The sequence below is a fragment of the Aplidium turbinatum genome, chromosome 1, assembly GCF_918807975.1.
Source record: "Aplidium turbinatum chromosome 1, kaAplTurb1.1, whole genome shotgun sequence".
In the NCBI taxonomy this organism is placed as follows: Eukaryota; Metazoa; Chordata; class Ascidiacea; order Aplousobranchia; family Polyclinidae; genus Aplidium; species Aplidium turbinatum.
Genome location: NC_137472.1, coordinates 35329442 through 35346878, shown reverse-complemented (window position 1 = coordinate 35346878; position 17437 = coordinate 35329442). Strand labels below are relative to the sequence as shown.

At 37.9% G+C, this 17437-nt stretch overlaps 1 protein-coding gene across 1 annotated transcript; it reads left to right on the top strand.

The window, feature by feature from the left end:
- The first annotated feature begins 14952 nt into the window (after nucleotides 1-14952).
- Nucleotides 14953-17098, top strand: LOC145777141 (protein DPCD-like). The gene is made up of 4 exons (XM_082588445.1): nucleotides 14953-15124; nucleotides 15641-15855; nucleotides 16274-16510; nucleotides 16824-17098. The coding sequence occupies exons 1-4, from the start codon at nucleotides 15058-15060 to the stop codon at nucleotides 16926-16928; spliced, it is 624 nt and encodes a 207-aa protein (XP_082444571.1). The 5' UTR covers nucleotides 14953-15057; the 3' UTR covers nucleotides 16929-17098.
- Nucleotides 17099-17437: the final 339 nt, after the last annotated feature.

Here is a 17437-nt window from a genome sequence, read left to right as displayed (position 1 = left end):
TTGATTCATGAGTGATTTGCTGAGCTTCCTCTAAGCTATCAGCCGAAAATATAAAATCATCCATGTACATATTATTTGCAATATTGCAGAGAGTCAATTCACCAGCACTGCTGGGATTCTGCTCGATCATTTTCTTTATAGCCAAGCAAGCGATATACGGGCTACTCTTTATTCCCCAAGGGTGTACACAAAAACGAAATGGTACCATCCTACCATTTTCAAGGTCATCATCTTCAAACCACAATATACGAAACAAATCCCTTTGCGACTCAGGTAACTTTATTTGAAAGAAGCATTTAGTCACATCAGCCATGAGACCAAATCTACCAAGCCGAAATCTAGCCAAGACATCTACCAGAGGGTTTAACAAGTCAGGACCCGAAAACATTACATCATTAACACAAGTCCTCGAAATTCAGACTTGCCATCGTAAACAATGCGCTTTTTTAATTGTGACGTAACAAAGTATGGTAAATACCATTCAAATCCCTTGACATTTCCTGCTTCACCAGTACGCTCAATATAGCCATTTGATTTAAGATCTTTCATGGTGTCAGTAAGGAAATCACGAAGTTCAGGTTGTTTTAAAGCCTTCTTCCTTAAAGCAGCAACTCTATCTGACGCCAACACAAAATTGTTAGGTAGATCAATATCTTCCTTCAACGGAACAGGTATCTCAAATCGACCATCTTTCAACTCAATATTCGGTTCAACAAGTTCTCTAGCCAACTTATCATTGCGAGACAATTCACAGGTTTCATTTTGCAATGTCAAATCCTGAATGACTTTATTCAGGTCTGCTATTTCCATATCACGAGACTCAATTTTACGCTGAAAGCCAGAGATGACATCCGACTCTGAAGACGTCTGCACTCTACACACTTTAGCAACGCTTTCCTCTAAGGGTGACTTACCACCACAAGCCAACCAACCGAGAGGAGTGAGTAAAGCATGCGGTTCACTACGATTTTCACCAACACGTTCTTCTTTTGCCCACATCAAATAAGCGTTGTCGTTGCCAATCAGTACATCTACAGTACTACAATCATTCAAATGAAACATATTCACGTCATGAAAATGACGGAAACCATTTAAATCTTGTTTATGCGGTAAAGTTTTAACATCGTCAGCCCAAGCTGGGTTAACCACCGAAGTTATATCACAAAACAGTTCATCTGTCTCTAACGACTGGATGTTGAGTTTGACAAGGTCAGCACAAGTAGCTTTCTGACCAGCCAGGGTATCCATTTTAAACGACGCTTTATCGTACGGTTTAAGATCAAGTTCACACACCAAATCACTCGAAACAAACGTCAACTGCGAACCAGGATCATGCTGACAATACACCAACTTCGATTTGCCAGTCATTGGATTCAAAACACGAGCAGCAGTAACGCGGTTAAAGGCTGCTTTAACATTTCCAATCTTAACATTACGCACAGGAACTCTGGCACGAGCATCATCTTTCCCAACAGAATCCAGAGAATCATGTGACGTCACATAAAAATCATGCAGAAGAAAATAGTGTTTCCTATCGTTGTTAGGCCCACACTTACGACAGTTATTTGCATGAACGCAATCCCTAACCATATGCTGGCGCAAACAATTCAAGCATTTGCCAGCTTTCACAATGACATCTCTCCGATCTTTAGGTGTCAAGCGTAAAAATTCTTTACAATTAGACAAAAAATGATATTCAACTTGACCACGTGACGAACAACAAATGCATGCCGGTAGGTTTTTACGTCTGGCTTCACCACCGCGCGGTGCGCCAACAACAGTCGAGTACTGCGAACTCCCTGACATCACATCATCATGGGGTTTTACGGACGTCTGCCTAACCGGACATGAAGGCAATTTTCCTTTGCCAAACTTTTTAAATTGCTGCGACTCACCAGAATCGCCCATTAGCATAATGCTAAAATCAGTCGACTTACGCGTTTCCTCCCGTACTACAAATTCAAACAAACTCTGAAAAGTAGGCTCATCAGTGCCACCGTACTGATCACCTAAAAAGTCAAGATAACGCTGCTTAGCGTCAAACGGGAGTCGCTTAGCCAAATCCAAAACAAAACGTCCTTCCAATTTGTCACGCTGACCATAAGCTTGCGCGTAAAGCAAACACTGCGATAATTCATCTTTAAACTCTTTCAGATCACTGGAAGAGGTCGAAGTCAATTTGCTACCATAGCGATACTTTCTAATTTCCGGTTCTGCAAAAAGACCTCCACGAACCCCAAAACGCTGGGACAGGCGAGCTAACGACATTTCTATCCTGTCTTTCTCTGACAAGCCAGGGGTGTCAGAAACCAAATTAGCAATCGTTTGCGCAGCTGTCCTAACACAAGCTGCTTGTAACAAAGTTAAACGAGTCCCCTTAAAGGGCGAAGCTGCCATTAAGGCCGTAACACGATTTTTAAAGAAGATAAATGGCATATTATTACCATCGTAACCAATCAAGGCCGCCTTATCGAAAAACGTCCTACTATTTTGGTATTCAAAAAAGCAATCCTGCTGTTGAGAACTCGATTTAGCGGGAGAAGACAAGCTATATCCCTTAAGGGGCTGAGTGGGCTCAGTCACGTGCACAGCCCGATCACGATCCTCACACACGTTAAAATCAGGAGACGCGATACGCCTCTCACAACCACCCAAATTACGTGTAGCTGGGCGATCAAAACCTAGCGGCGCAGAAAACTGTGAAGGGGGCAAAGCATTACTACTAATGGCGGCCCCGTGACCTGTACGCTCTGGGGGAGGAGTTCGGTTGTAATTCGCAGACCTTGGCTCTACAGCATTCGGAAGACCCTTAGCCGCGGCCCCGAGACCTCCTGAAACAGCTGGAAAACGTGTGGATTGCCCTGGTCCACTCACAGGTTGAACGGGCGTTTGGAAAAGGTTATGTAAATTAAACTGCGATTGATGTTCATTTCTGGAATGCCTAGAAGAGCCCTTCTTAGAGCTACGCCGAGAGCCCACCTCTGATCGATATTCAGCTAAAACTACCTCTTTACGTTGTTCAGCCCTCAACTGAGCGTCTTTGAGTGCGAACTCAGCAGCTCTCGCGGCTGCCTCAGCTGCTCTCGCTTCGGCCTCAGCTCTCGCGGCAGCCTCAGCTCGAATGGCCTCAGCTCTCGCGGCAGCCTCAGCAGCTCGCGCGGCAGCCTCAGCAGCTCTCGCTTCGGCCTCAGCTCTCGCGGCAGCCTCAGCTCGAATGACCTCAGCTCTCGCGGCAGCCTCAGCAGCTCTCGCTTCGGCCTCAGCTTGTATCTGGAGTTCCTCTCGTCTTAGCTGCAGGTTAATTTGTGCCACTATCCGAGACGAAGTCCTAGACATCCTAGTGCTTACATTTGAGGCGCTATCCTCAGGATGTATGTCAGCATCCAACATATCTGAGAACTCACTTTCTTTTTGTTCAAAGTTATTTTTTAACCAGTTAAATTCGGGATCTACCCTATCACGAAGTTCTGCCAAGATTGCAGAGTTAAAGATTTTAGTCAAAAGAGCATGGAAATGCCGTAATTCCTCTTCTAAAGTAGATAACTTAGATCTAAAAATTAACAGTTCCTGCTTATCACTCAAAGAACCTAGGGCTACAGAAAGTTTCCCAATTTCAGTCAAAATATCCCTTCTAAGATGCCGGGCCTCTCGAACTGAATTAGCCTCATCGTTACCGGGCCCCTCCCCAGAATGGCCTGCCCGACCGCAAAGAACATCATCAGGCTTAAACTCAGTCGAGTCTACGGCGGTCGAGTCCTTGTCGCCACCGAGTGTAGACATATTAAATGTTGGGGCTAAATTTAACAATTAAAAAAATTAAGTTACACAAACACACAAAATTATTAGGCTACAGTAGTTATAAAAAACTTAACTGCAAAGACCGTAAAAATACAAAAAAGAATTTAAATGCACGATACCGTAGCTGTACGGGTATGAAGTCCTAAAGTCCACAAAACTTGCTTGGATTCTTCCACTTGAATCTACAAGCACAGATGGATTGTCTTTTAATCTTCTTTCTTGCCAATGAATGTCAAAGTTATTTTTCTTCAGTACCAAACTGAGAAGAAATGTCTTTACTTTTCTTTGCTTCTGTAAGAGTGTAGACTACCAACCAACAAATCTTCTTTTATTATTTCTTGTACTTCTAAGTAGTTCTTCTGCACTAGCTGACAACAAACACGTCGTTTATTTATTTATTTATTTTTTTTTTGCTTTAATTTCTTCTTGACCTACCAACTGACAAAAATCGTCTTTTATTTTTTTGTGCTTTCAAGTGCTTCTTGGCCCACCAGCTAACAAGAACTCGTCTTTTAATTTTTATGGTCACAGCGGTAAACCATAATCTCTTCGTGGGAAAATTTTAACATAAAGTTCCCGAATCCGTTCGTCTGTATATAATGACCGAAGAAACACACACTTGAACTTCTTTTCAAACAGTGTATTTCTGTAAAATTAGCCCGCGGCTATCGAAATGGGGTGCAACGTGATACACCTCTAAAACTGTCACTACGATACAGATTACTTGGATAAAAGACGGAGAATTTGTCCAGCTAGCAAGCACCAAATAAACCAGTTAAATGTGCGACCGACTTCCAACAAACAACTTCGAGAATGAATCAGAAAAATTTGTGATAACTCAAAGGCACGCCAGCAGTAGCGCGACGCAACATTTCATGTCCAAACAGGTTTCAACTGAAACAGGTTTAAACAGGTTTGACACGAGTCTTACGGACGATGGTGCAATTTTGGCTCATGTTTTAGGAATTTCCATGACGTAAGATTCAGTAGACTTGAACGGTTTTTATATGACGTTTGACCAGGCGAACAACCGTCTGGAACACTTCTATTTGGCCATTGAATTTTTATAGCTTTGTTCGAATTTTATTTTCAATTCAATTTTGAATGTTTGCCCGTTTGGTCTGTACGACAGACTTGCTTTTCCAGAATGAAACTAGTAAGTTGAAAAGTATGTTACATTTAAATGGATAGGCCCACCCTTCATGTTTTTTCAATAAAATATTGAAAGTTTTTTGGTTCTTAAACCCAAAGATATAGGCTACCCAAAGAAGACGATTTTAGCAACTTTTTTATGTAGGCTACCGTACCGTTTTTGGGAAAAAATTTGGTAAGATTTAATTAGGCTAACAAAAAATATAGGCTAACTAACATTGCTAAAGAGAAATTTGACTAACATTTATCTAGGGATATCTAAAGAAGATATCCCTTTAGATATCCCTTCATTTATCCTGTAGGCTATACAAAACGTTCAAAGTAGGCAGATACTTCCAGCTAAAGTCGTCTACTCCCTTTGCTCTATGTTCTAATGTTATGTATAAATTTAGCTGTTTGTGTGATGCAGACTTGACATAGGCCTACATCAGTAGCCTATGTCAACAAGAAACTTATTGACTAAAGCAGGGGTGGGGAACCTTTTTAGTATTGCGGGCCACATAAAATGAGAAATAACACAGGCGGGCCACTAAAAATTTCGAAATTTTATTTACAGATAAAAAATGCAGCGAAGTAGACAATGTTTTATTTCACTTTCATAGCTAGTGGGATGGCTGAAAGTTTTTATTTTTGGTGAGTCGTGTGATGTCTGCTGACACGGAAGATGTTGCAACTCTTAACTGCATCTCCACGTTTTTATCAGTCATTCTGGAGCGTCATAGAAGGCCATTCGCAATATACTGAGAATGCAGAGCCTACTCTTTTTTGAGCTGTTGTTTCAATATATTTTGGGTAAAGAAATTTTGATGAGGGCCACATGGAACAGTCACGCGGGCCGCAGGTTTTCCATCCCTGGACTAAAGCCAGGAAACATTTGAATTGTCTGCAAAAAATGCAGTTAAAGATCACATTTTCTCGTGTGCAACACGTCAAAGCAACGTTTCTATTATTAAGCAATATTAAGTCATGTCCAGGGGCAGGTCTGAGTATCAAACCAAGCTTTTGGAAGCAAATAAAACGCAATAATCAACCTTTAATTTAAACAGACAAACGTTTGCTTGTGGACAGTAGCGTACCTAGGGTGTGCCGGGAGAGTATGGCAGGCATGGCTCGAGTCATGGGCGCCACATTGATAGGGGCGCAAAAATCGGTTGGTAAAAATTAAAATTTGTGACTTACACTGTCTTCTAAATCTAATTTGCGCCCATCGGCCCAATACAATACAAACGTCAAAAAGGAGTCTTTCCTTTACTGTAGTAAGTTAATTGTTAAACAATGGAATTGTGACGTTGCAAAAGCAACATTGTGCCTAGAGATGTAAAAAAACTTTTTTTTTTGTTTTAAAAAAAAACGAGCTCGTTTTTTATCGTTTTTTTTTTTGTTTTTTATTCGTTTTTTTTTGTTTTTTTTGTTTTTTTTACCCATTTTGACATTAAATGTCACAATATGCAGCAATTAGGGTAAACTCATTGCAATAGCGTCTCTTTCAACAAAGAAACAGTCTCATAACTCGTATAACTTATTTCAAATCAGACTATATGTCTGGTATATTGTTTCATTGCAATTTTGTAGATCTCAAGTCTCAACACACGAGCCATAAAGATTTCTCATCGTCTCAAACAGTAGTAACAGTGTCCTATGGTTGGCACATCTCAAGTATTGTCTTTAATTTGGTTCAGCCAGTTGTTAAATGTAGTACCACACTCGTGTACAGTTTCGAAGCCACGTGGGATTTTGGTTAATGGGCATGTTAGGACCAGGTGGTCAGTGTCCTGTTTCTCTGCTTCACAAAGGCACTTTTGACCAGCACACCACACCTTTTCCAGTACAATGTCAAGAGTTGTTCCAGTTGATGTGCATTTGGTACAAACTTGATGAAAACCACACAAGCGGTTCTCGAGTTAGAAGTAAACTAACCTTAGCCACTAGGTGGCTTCATAGATAAGGAGCAATAGAAAAACGGCAATATCTCAAGAACCGCTCAACATATTTGAATATTATAAATTTTTGCTCTACCCCCATGTTTTCTGGGTGGGCTATCTGTTTATGAACATTAAAACAAGTTTTGGCTACTACTTTTTGAGATAAAAAGAAATTAACCTCTTGTCGTTACGCACCGATAAAACCATGATGCGTAACTTGAAAAAAAAAAAATTATTGGGTAGTAGAGGAAAAATTGATGAAAAGTTTGGCAAAAGCAGTGTAGTGCTAAAGTCGCAACTTTTAGCCCAAATCACATTTAAATTTAAATGTAGTGAAAGATGGAAACATTTTGATGTTTTTTATTTTCCCTGAAGAGGTTTAATACTCCTTTGTGATGTCATAGTCATGTTTGTTATCCCTTAATCACACCATTGTGCTGTCATAGACATGTTTAAAAGAAGTATGGTTGCACTTAACTTAATCCATCCAATTTGAACTAGTTTGCAGGACTTTGAGACTTTAGCACTTTTCTGTTTTTGCCAAACTTTTCGTCAATCTTTCCTCTACCCAATAAAAAAAAATTTAAAGTTATGCATCATGGTTTTATTGGTGCATAACGACAAGAGGTCAATTTCTTTTTATCTCAAAAAGTAGTTGGCCTAGTTCCCAAATAAAATAAGTTTTCATCTTTGATGTTTGTTTTGTATCTTTATCCTGTATTGCGGGAATATGGGTAAAACTTTATACTTGTCAGGAAAAGTATTATGAAGCATTTATTCACTATGGGAACACTGAGCAGTGCTAAAAAACTCCACTTTAAAGCGAAAATTTCTTCATTCAGGGTTGGTAGTTACTAGCAATAGTCAACATGGGTGGTGGGCATTTGAAAGGAACATTAACCTAAACCTTTTCTGACAAATGCACTTACTTTTGACAGCTAAAAATATCAGTGATAAGATCTCTTGCATTATGTCACAAATGATCTGCAAGAAGCATCAATGACGAAGTGTCTATAAGACCTTACAAGTTACAACACACGAAAAAAATACTTCTGTTTCAACATTTATAAAGCATATACATCGTTGTTAAGCTATCAGTTAAAAACATGTTTAAACAAGCTATTGGCAATAGCTTACATTAGTAAATTACCACAAACAAGGTAATGTGTGTTCTGAATACTGCCATCTTGTTTTTTCCAAAATTTCGTCAACCCATTGAGTGTGTACAAGAATAACCAGTACTGGTATACTAACATAGACTAACATCGTTGGCTAACTTCCATTACAGAAAAAAGAAATTAACTCATCTACATTATGTCATGTATCAAATTGCATTAATTCAATGTTTGTCAGGTCTACTGCCACAAACATGCCTGAGAATGAAGAAGAAAGCGAAACAACGTAGGACTATGCAAAAAACATTGGCTATGCTGCTGCCAAGCACAAACACTTAGGAATTTTAGCACAACCATAAAACCATTTTTACTAGTTTAACGTTTTTCAAGAGCACTGTAATGAAACTAAACTGCAAATTGTAAAAACTTTGCAACTTTTCCAGAAAAATATGAAAAAAAAACAAAAAAAAACAAAAAACGAGTGCTTTTTTTGGCTCAAGTTTTTTTTGAAAAAAAACACGTTTTTAAAAAAAAAAACCATTCGTTTTTTTTGCATTTACATCTCTAATTGTGCCTCTCCTGTCTCATTTTGCGTTCAGTCAGCAACAATTGGAAGTTTAGTAAAGTCGCTAAGCATCGGTTAATTGAAGCTTAGAAGTAGTACCAGAACTTACTTACCGTATTCATTTTTACAAGAATTAATAAATCAAATCTGTTGTAGGCCTATGACTTCAATTTGGCCTGACCATAGCACTCATTCTGTTCTAGTAAGAAATTAGCATTAAAGTATTTTTGAGCCTATAAGCACGATTATATGAATTTTTGAGACCAAGAATTAGGCTAGGTAAGATTTTATTTTACGTGCTGTGCAGCTGTGCTAGCGCTGTCTAGCACTTAGCAGTCTGACGTTGATTCACAACTTCACAAGCTGTGGTTAATTTATGAACATACGGTACCGTACTTTTACCTGACTTCTTCAAGTTATCAAACGGATAAAATGAACACAATTCGTAGTAGACACACCAGTGTTAGGATTGAAAATGATTCGCTACGGTATCAGTTTCTTCAATCTTTAACTTAGTTAGGATACAACCCAACGGTCACAAAACCCGCCGACATGCCAACAAATGTCAGCGACAAATTAAATTAATTAATATTAGTTTTTGAAAAAAATGTTCATAAAAGACTTGCAATATTTAACTTCAATTTGTTAAAAAGGGCGCGCAATTAAACTTTGCCATTGGCGCCATTTTGCATAGGTACGCCACTACTTGTGGATCGTCTTTTTTGTCTTTTCAAAATTAGTTTTTCGCACCTTGCGTTTTGCATTCGTATTTTTGCGTTTTCCCCTCTGCATTTCGCATCTTGTGTACCTTTGAGATTCTCGTGTTTATTGTTGTTACGGACAATCTCTGTACAAATCAAACGTTACATAAAACCGCTGTCTACTGAACCTGACGTCTTACGTCATGGACTGTTGCTAAAAATGAGCAAAGACTGCATCACCTTTGTCACACCTGTGACACATTACATAATCGTTAAATCTTGAATTACGACGAGATATGGTGTAAGCCAAAGCCAACAGGTGCTTGAATAGCTTCATAATGCTTATCATTATTACATCACAGAAGATGGTTAGGCTACGTGCGTTTGGAATATTGCAATCTATTCTCTCATTCTGAAAATTGTTGCTTGAAAAGTTGGTCGCATATTAAAACGGTTTTGCTTGTGCTTTACCAACTAGACGAAATTTCCGTCTTTATCTCAGTAATTTGTATTGTAGTGACAAGTTTTAGTGGGTACGGTGTTGCTTTCATTTTTCGACAGCCTTGGGGCTATTTTTACAGAAATACAATTCTTGAATAGACGTTTTCAGAAGAGTGTTTCTTTCGGTCATTGCATACAGACGAACGGATCCGGGAACTTTATGTTACAATTTTCCCACGAAGAGATTATGGTTTACCGTTGTGACCAATTGTTGAGCTAGTCAAAAGTAGGCTACTATGCACTTTTATTTCCTGTTGATTAATCTAATATTTATCCATGGCATTTTGTTTAGAAGTAAAAGTACTGTATGTTATTCATCAAGAGGACATCTTGTGATGTCTGTTTGTTTTTATTATCTTTATCCTGCATTGCGGGAAAGCGGACTTGAGCGCTATGCATCGGTGTACGCCTTCCGACGTACACCTGACCCACGCTGCAGCCGACGGCAATGTCTGTTTCCGGTTGTCTACTCTACTTATGACTTAAATTTGGTACTACCCATTACTCGAAATCGATCACTGGGTAGAGGCAATTATCGTAAAGTTTCTTGCCCAGAGAAACAACAGCAAGTGCAGGTGGCTGGAGTCGAACATGCAGGCTCTCGACTGCGAGCCCAACGCGCTAACCACTCGGCCACTGCTGCTTTCGAAATTTGTTTTCATATATATTTTTTTTTGACTTCTTATTGTAATAACTTAAATATGTTCAATTTGATTTTGTTTGCTGGGTTTCGTTCAACCAGCGTTCAACAAGACAAACTCTCTACCAAAGCTCTGTCAAATTGTGAAGCCCTCCAGTGGTAAATCACAGATGGAGATGTGGCAACACTGAAGTTTGAAAGCAGTAAGCTGTTTTGTTCGAAATCGAAAAGCAAAACCTATCATAGCCAGCACTTAGCTAGCACCTTAGTGGTTCTTAACCGGGGAGGCACACCCTTTGGGGCGTGAGCTTTCCAACGATATTTAACTGTTTTTCAGCAATTTCAATGTCCTGAACATTTTTTTGCCGTTTATAATTTGTAAGAACTAGAAATGACAGGTTACATTTTAAGTAAACCCAGACAGAACATTGGTTGATTGATTGAATCTTTATCCTCGGACTGAGAAAGCTTAATCTTGACAGTTACACATACTTGTAGAGGCTTTGAATCACTGACGTAGGCCTGGTCACCAAGATTGACAGAGTGAAGTTTCTTAATATTGTTGAATTCTTGTTGCCGGGGAATTATTCCATCCACTAGATGCCGCTGAATGGAGAGCAGTCCTTAACGTGTGTTGCTCAAGCACACACCCCGAGAGTCGAACCAGCGCCGCTTGATCTTTAAGCTTCTTCGTTCCAGAAATGATGCGCTAACCAACTGAGCTATCAGGGCCCTTGTTCTGCAATCTGGTTTCGTTAAAGCCTACGGTACCGTACGTTAAAAGAAAAAGAGGAAATTTTTTTAAGTGTTAACACTAATTGCACAATTTATTGAAAAACCTGCACATCCAAAACTTTGCTTCCAGTAAAGCAATGAAGGGTTACCTGAACTTATATAGCCTGTCAAGGTACCGGTACTGGTAATCAACTTTGCAAGAGTAAAGCGCTTTATAAAAAGCTGAAGTTGTTGCAGTTGTTTTTCAACATGTGTAAGGAGATGCAGCCTAATTGTAAATAATGTATAATCTGGTGTATTTTTCATTCAAATCATTGATGACCATCCAAAAAAGGAAGTGGCTACATTTATGGCGCCGTAAATATAGCCGTTCCATGCCTTTTTTTTAATCTTTACGTCGCTTTTACTGCGCATGCGCGCTGGTGAGTATTTTTTCTTTCTCGAAAGAACAAATGAAAAAAAGTGCATATATATATAACTTCTAAATTCAACCGCTTTTGCCAAGTAAATCTGTGTCGCGTGCGATCTTTGTCTGGCTCGTACTCCCAAGGATATGAGTTCGATACCACCAAGAGGTGTTTCTTTTTTTAAACTAAATTCGAACCCGAAGTGACTCAATCGTTAGGCTATGCATTTTTGTGGCCGTTCAGTTTAGTTTGTTTTTAGTTCTGACCATCACAACAAAAAAACAATATATGACAAACACAGGGATATCTAGAACAACGGGATTGCTGACTTTGCAAATTTCGATAAAGCGATGGACACTAGAAGGGTCAGCGCTGTTAACGCCCGAAAATGAAAAAGGCGAAAGCGCGTGTCAATTACGCTGTTAAGAAGTCGCCTTTTCTAGATATCCCTGCTGTGAAGCTAAAATAAGGTCTTGAAAGTGGGCACTCCTAGGCATCTTCCCTAGAAACGCCCGTAGCAACAACTAATGGCTGGCCTTGTCTATAACTTAAGATCATCATTTTAAAGCAAACTTTTGCTGTTAGCCATCCAAGACTATTGAGTATTGAACACAGCTTTAGTTTTCATATTTAATTGGTTATTGCATCACTTTTGGGCAAGTTTTAGTCATCAAAAATAGGAAATAAAAAAAACATAAAAAGAAAGTAAGAAAATTCAATTTCGTGATATTGCTAAACAAAGAAAGTTGGATAAGGTTGGTTGTAAGTCTAACAATGGTGGTAGACTTGATGAACTGTTACTGTAACACAAGTGTAACCTTTCCTGTAACACCAGAAAGTTATCCAACAACAGAAGATCAAAGCCCTTTTTGCCAACCTTCTACTTCAGCAAAAAAATTAGGAAAACAAGACAGTGGCAAAATCTCGGCATATTCAGAAATCTGCCAAATACTTGACAAGTTTTGACTTGACAAATCAAGAAAAAGAAGCTTTGACACATCCAAGGCCAGGAGAAAAACATTAAAAGCACTTAAGAAAAAATTACAAACCCAAGCAGAGGCGAAAAAAGGGTCTACTTATTTTAAAGGAGGCTTTAAGGTGTTGAAAATGTTTATTGCTGTTTTTTGTAAAATGTGATTTTTGACCAAGTACCAAATTTTAATTCCAAATATCTCTTTCATTTATTTGCTAATTGCTTTCAAATTTTTAACACTCTCAGACAGAGTAAACATGCAAAGCCTCTGGTCAAAGAATTTTGGAAATTTTGTCCATGATGCTGTCGGCACCCATTTGTTTCATGTCCAAAGATCAAAAATTTTTGAAAAAATGCAACAATTCGAATAACTTTTTATTTTCTCAAAATATCTTCATTTCCTTCCATAGAGCTTCAGTCTTGATACTTATAAACATTCTGTTAAAATTTAATTCAAATCCAGTTAGTGGTATTAAAAATATTTGTGTTTAAAATTTGTGTATTTTTCACCACTTGGTGGCGGTTTGGGGAAAAACGGCCACATTTTCAAATTTTTTTTTGCTTTTTTTAAATTATTTCATCTTCAAGCATCATTTTAAAAACAAGAAATGGGTTGTATGTTGAGAAATCCACATTTTAGTTTGTGCAGTAATGATGCAGTAACCCTCCTATTGTCCACTTCAAAACAAAGTCAGCAATCCCGTTGTTCTAGATATCCCTGGACAAACATAGCAGAGGTCTAGAAAAAGGTAGAAGCGACAAAACGCGGACGTTATAGCGTGCATGATACCAAAGCGGGACAATCAGTTTAAAATATGGCACGGTCGTAACACCTAAAAATTTTATGAATTTAGAATTTTTTTTTACTCATATTAATTGTTAAAGAAAAAAACTCACTAGCCTTTTTTTTCTCTTTGTTCTCAATTTATAAAATTTTTATTAAAGGTGTTGCGACCGTGCCATCATGCCATATTTTGAACTGATTGTCCTGCTTTGGTATCATGCACGCTATAACGTCCGCGTTTTGTCGCTTCTACCTTACTCTGCTATGTTTGTCATATATTGTTTTTTCGTTGTGATGGTCAGAACTAAAAACAAACTAAACTGAACGGCCACAAAAATGCGTAGCCTATCGATTGAGTCACTTCGGGTTCGAATTTAGTTTAAAAAAAGAAACACCTCTTGGTGGTATCGAACTCATATCCTAGGGAGTACGAGCCAGACAAAGATCGCACGCGACACAGATTTACTTGGCAAAAGCGGTTGAATTTAGAAGTTATATATGCACTTTTTTCATTTGTTCTTTCGAGAAAGAAGAAAAAATACTCACCAGCGCGCATGCGCAGTAAAAGCGACCTAAAGATTATAAAAAAGGCATGGAACAGCTGTATTTATGGCGCCATAAACGTAGCCACTTCCTCCAAAAAATGCATGCTAATTGAAAGTTGCATATCCAAACTAGGCCTATGCATCTGGGAAAGACAAGGTAACAAGGAAATTCAGTAGCCAAAGTTGGATGCTGCACTCGTATAGCCTATAGTAGGGCAACACTAAAAGGCGGAAATGCGGAAATAAGCCGGGCGTGAAATGGCGTATTGTCCACAGAAGTAGCGCTTTAACACCGATGTAGAAAACGCGGAAATACGATCTTGGCGTCCATATTGTTTAACATGTAGCGATAACTCCATCATGAAAGAATGAAACGTTGCAACATTTACATTTTGCTTCTAAAAATTAAGAATGCAGTTCTAAATGACAATTTTGTGAATATAGGCTACTTTATGACAAAAAGCAAATATATGAGATTTCGTAATTGTATATATATTTTTATTAGGTTGAGTTTTTTGCTTATTCAAAAGCCAACCTAATGTGACGCATTTGAAAGTGCTGTTTTTCATAATAAATTAAAGTCGTTGCTTAACTTCTACTTGTACTTTACTATCGTTTCAATTTTACAAAATGACTTCTCTTGAGCTGTTGGCAGTTTTCCGTGCTTATTTCCGCGTTTCCGCCTTTTAGTGTTGCCCCCTATAATAAGTTTAAGTTTGAGAGGAATAATCAAGCAACAGCTCATCTAAATGCCTTGAAAGCAAACAGCATAGAATCATTTTAGATGCAGATGAAAACATAGAAGCCAATCAAAAAAACTTTTTGGAGAAAATCATGAGGAATTTACTACTGTATATGAAAGTTTAACCACACAGCCAAGTCAGTTGTCGAAGAACTGAAACTTGAGTTCATCTTCCTATTTTTAACCTTGTCTAAAATCAATATTTCAAGACTAACAGTGCTCGGATCCATATGTTTGCTCCTTTTTTACTGCAGTTGCTGACAAGACCAAGGACAGGCTGAGAGTTAAAGACTTAAGCAACATTGTGCAAATTCTGGAGTTATATCTTTCATTAAAAATAAACTTCTAATAGTGTCTATTTGTTTCAGAAAGCATTAAAAAAACTTTTACAGTTATATAACTATTAAAATTTGCATTAAGAGCTACTCATTTAAGTTATTTATATACTCTGAAACTGTAGATGTTAAGATAATAATTATGGAAAAAGTTTCACATTGGGTGGAAATGTTAAAATCTGCACGGAAGACTGCCATTGTTCAAGACGGTTTGTGCAATGTTTATACTTCTGAAACAAAACGAAACGTTCTCTTAATCTATTTGCATGCTTGATTGTTCTCTTTTCAATTCAACTACAGTTACAGTAGGCTAGTTTAAAGATTTATTATAATGTGCCTCTTTTATTTTAGGCTGTGGCTATATTTACACTATATAGTGTAACAATAGCCTCAATAGTGTTGCCAGATAAGGAATTCTGCCCTAATTTGAGAAAAGTTTAAAGCTGTTGAAAACAAAAACTTGTATTTTGGGAATTTGTTTTAGTCCTGGGCAAAGATCAAAACCCTAATCTTATTCCTAACTCTAACCCTTACCTTAACCCTTCCTAACTTTAATCCTAATTTTGGCAACACCTGATTGTAACCATGGCAACAAGTGTGGAAAAATACCGTAGCCACTTCCTTTATTTTAATAACTTTTTGTTACTATGTTGAAGTTTCATTCTTGTGTAGACTTATTTCATTGTTTATCAAATCAGCTACGAATATGTTCTATTGATTTATAGGAAGAAGAAAAATCCACTTCACTTTGACAGATGGCACTGAATTGTGTGAAGAATATGATGTAAAAACAAATGACTTAGTTGTGCGTAAGTGGCGCAAGAAATCAACTTTGGGTGGAATGAAACCATGGGAAAATGAAATAGGTGATTCCGACACAGCATCAAGAATGGCTGCTTTAACACTGGGTTCAGAACAACTTATAGAAAGCCAATCAAATGTGAGTTGAGTTCTGTGAAGACCAATTGCATGTGTCATATTCATATGGAACTACAGAGCAAAGCCATGTGTTGCAAAGGAACTTGAACTTCAATTTTTTGTTTAAAATTAAATTATGATTAAAATGTTCAAGTAAAAAGTTGAAATGTTTGAATGGTAGACAGAAGAAGACACAAAATTAAAATGCTACTCAACTGCAGTGCCAGTCTTAAAGACATGCTTACCGGTACCTTGCATTTGTACGTATAGTTTCTATGTTGTACAGCTCGCCCCCCATAAGAAATGGTTGACGCTCCCCCAGGTTCACTGGTCTAGGGATAAACAATATATTTTAGTTTTTACCGTGTTATTAAATGGTATCTACAGTATATTTGATTATGTGTGATTTATTATATTCATTTTGATATCATGTTTTGTAGCCCGTTTGCGTTAGACGAGATACAAGGAAAGCATTTCAATGGAGGATTCGTAACCTGCCCTACCCATTGTCGACGTATCAAGTCACAGTCGATAGCGACTCGAACACACTCATAGTGAGAACAACAAATAAAAAATATTTTAAGAAAATTGTTATACCAGACATGGATAGAAGTCATTTGAAGTTGCGTCAAGACAACGTGACATTTGCACATGCGAATAATACGCTGATTGTTCAGGTGAGTGAACAAAACTAATCAAGCATGCCGTTTTTTTCATTTCCATCCTTCAAGTGTAAGGTTTCAACTTTGCTCGATTCGATTGCAAGCATTTATTAAGATTTTCGTTTAAAGATTTTGTTGCTACCTGCAGCTGCTCACCGGATTTTTGTAACAAGATATATCTTGAGTCTGTAATGTACAGTTGCTTGTTTTTCTCCGGCTACCTTTCCAACTCTAAGGAAGGGTCAGCCCAGTTAAGTGCTTCCCTCATGAACCAAAAATATTCTTTTTGTGTCTCTTTCTGTGACGATTGACGATTTTGTTTTTTCAGTACCAGAAGCCGAAGCAAATCCTTGATGATCAACAACTGTTGCTGAATGAATTCAAAACTTTAAAAGCGGCGAAAGAAGGGGATGTGGAATGCAATCAGAGTTGATGTGAACCACGGTAGCCTACATCGTTTTATTTCTGTTCGAATCGAGGCAACCGTGACTTGATATCATGGACTTCGCAATCCGTACCAGCTTTGATTTAAACGCTTCAGTTTGGAATGGATATTCACTGTTCTTTGTTTATCTATACAATAAATGTCATAAATATATTTTACATTAGTTTTGGTATTAGGGCTTTGAAGAATTTTTGATTTAATTAAGTTCAGTAGGCCTGCCATAGTTAAAAATTGTAGGAACATGTAAAAAATACATTAGACCTATAAAAATAGTCTTTGAACAATAATTACGATTCCTTGAACTCATATCAAACAAGACTGGTAAAATTACTCTTGTTGCTTGTTTGAACACTTTCTTTTCAGCCAGATTTTCACTACAAATTCGCAAATGAAGCGTTTTGATTTGATGTGAATCTGGATAATTCGATCAGTTTTATGTACTGTTTAAATGAACCACTAGATGACAGCAAAGTTTTTTTTGCAAATAGAAATTGATT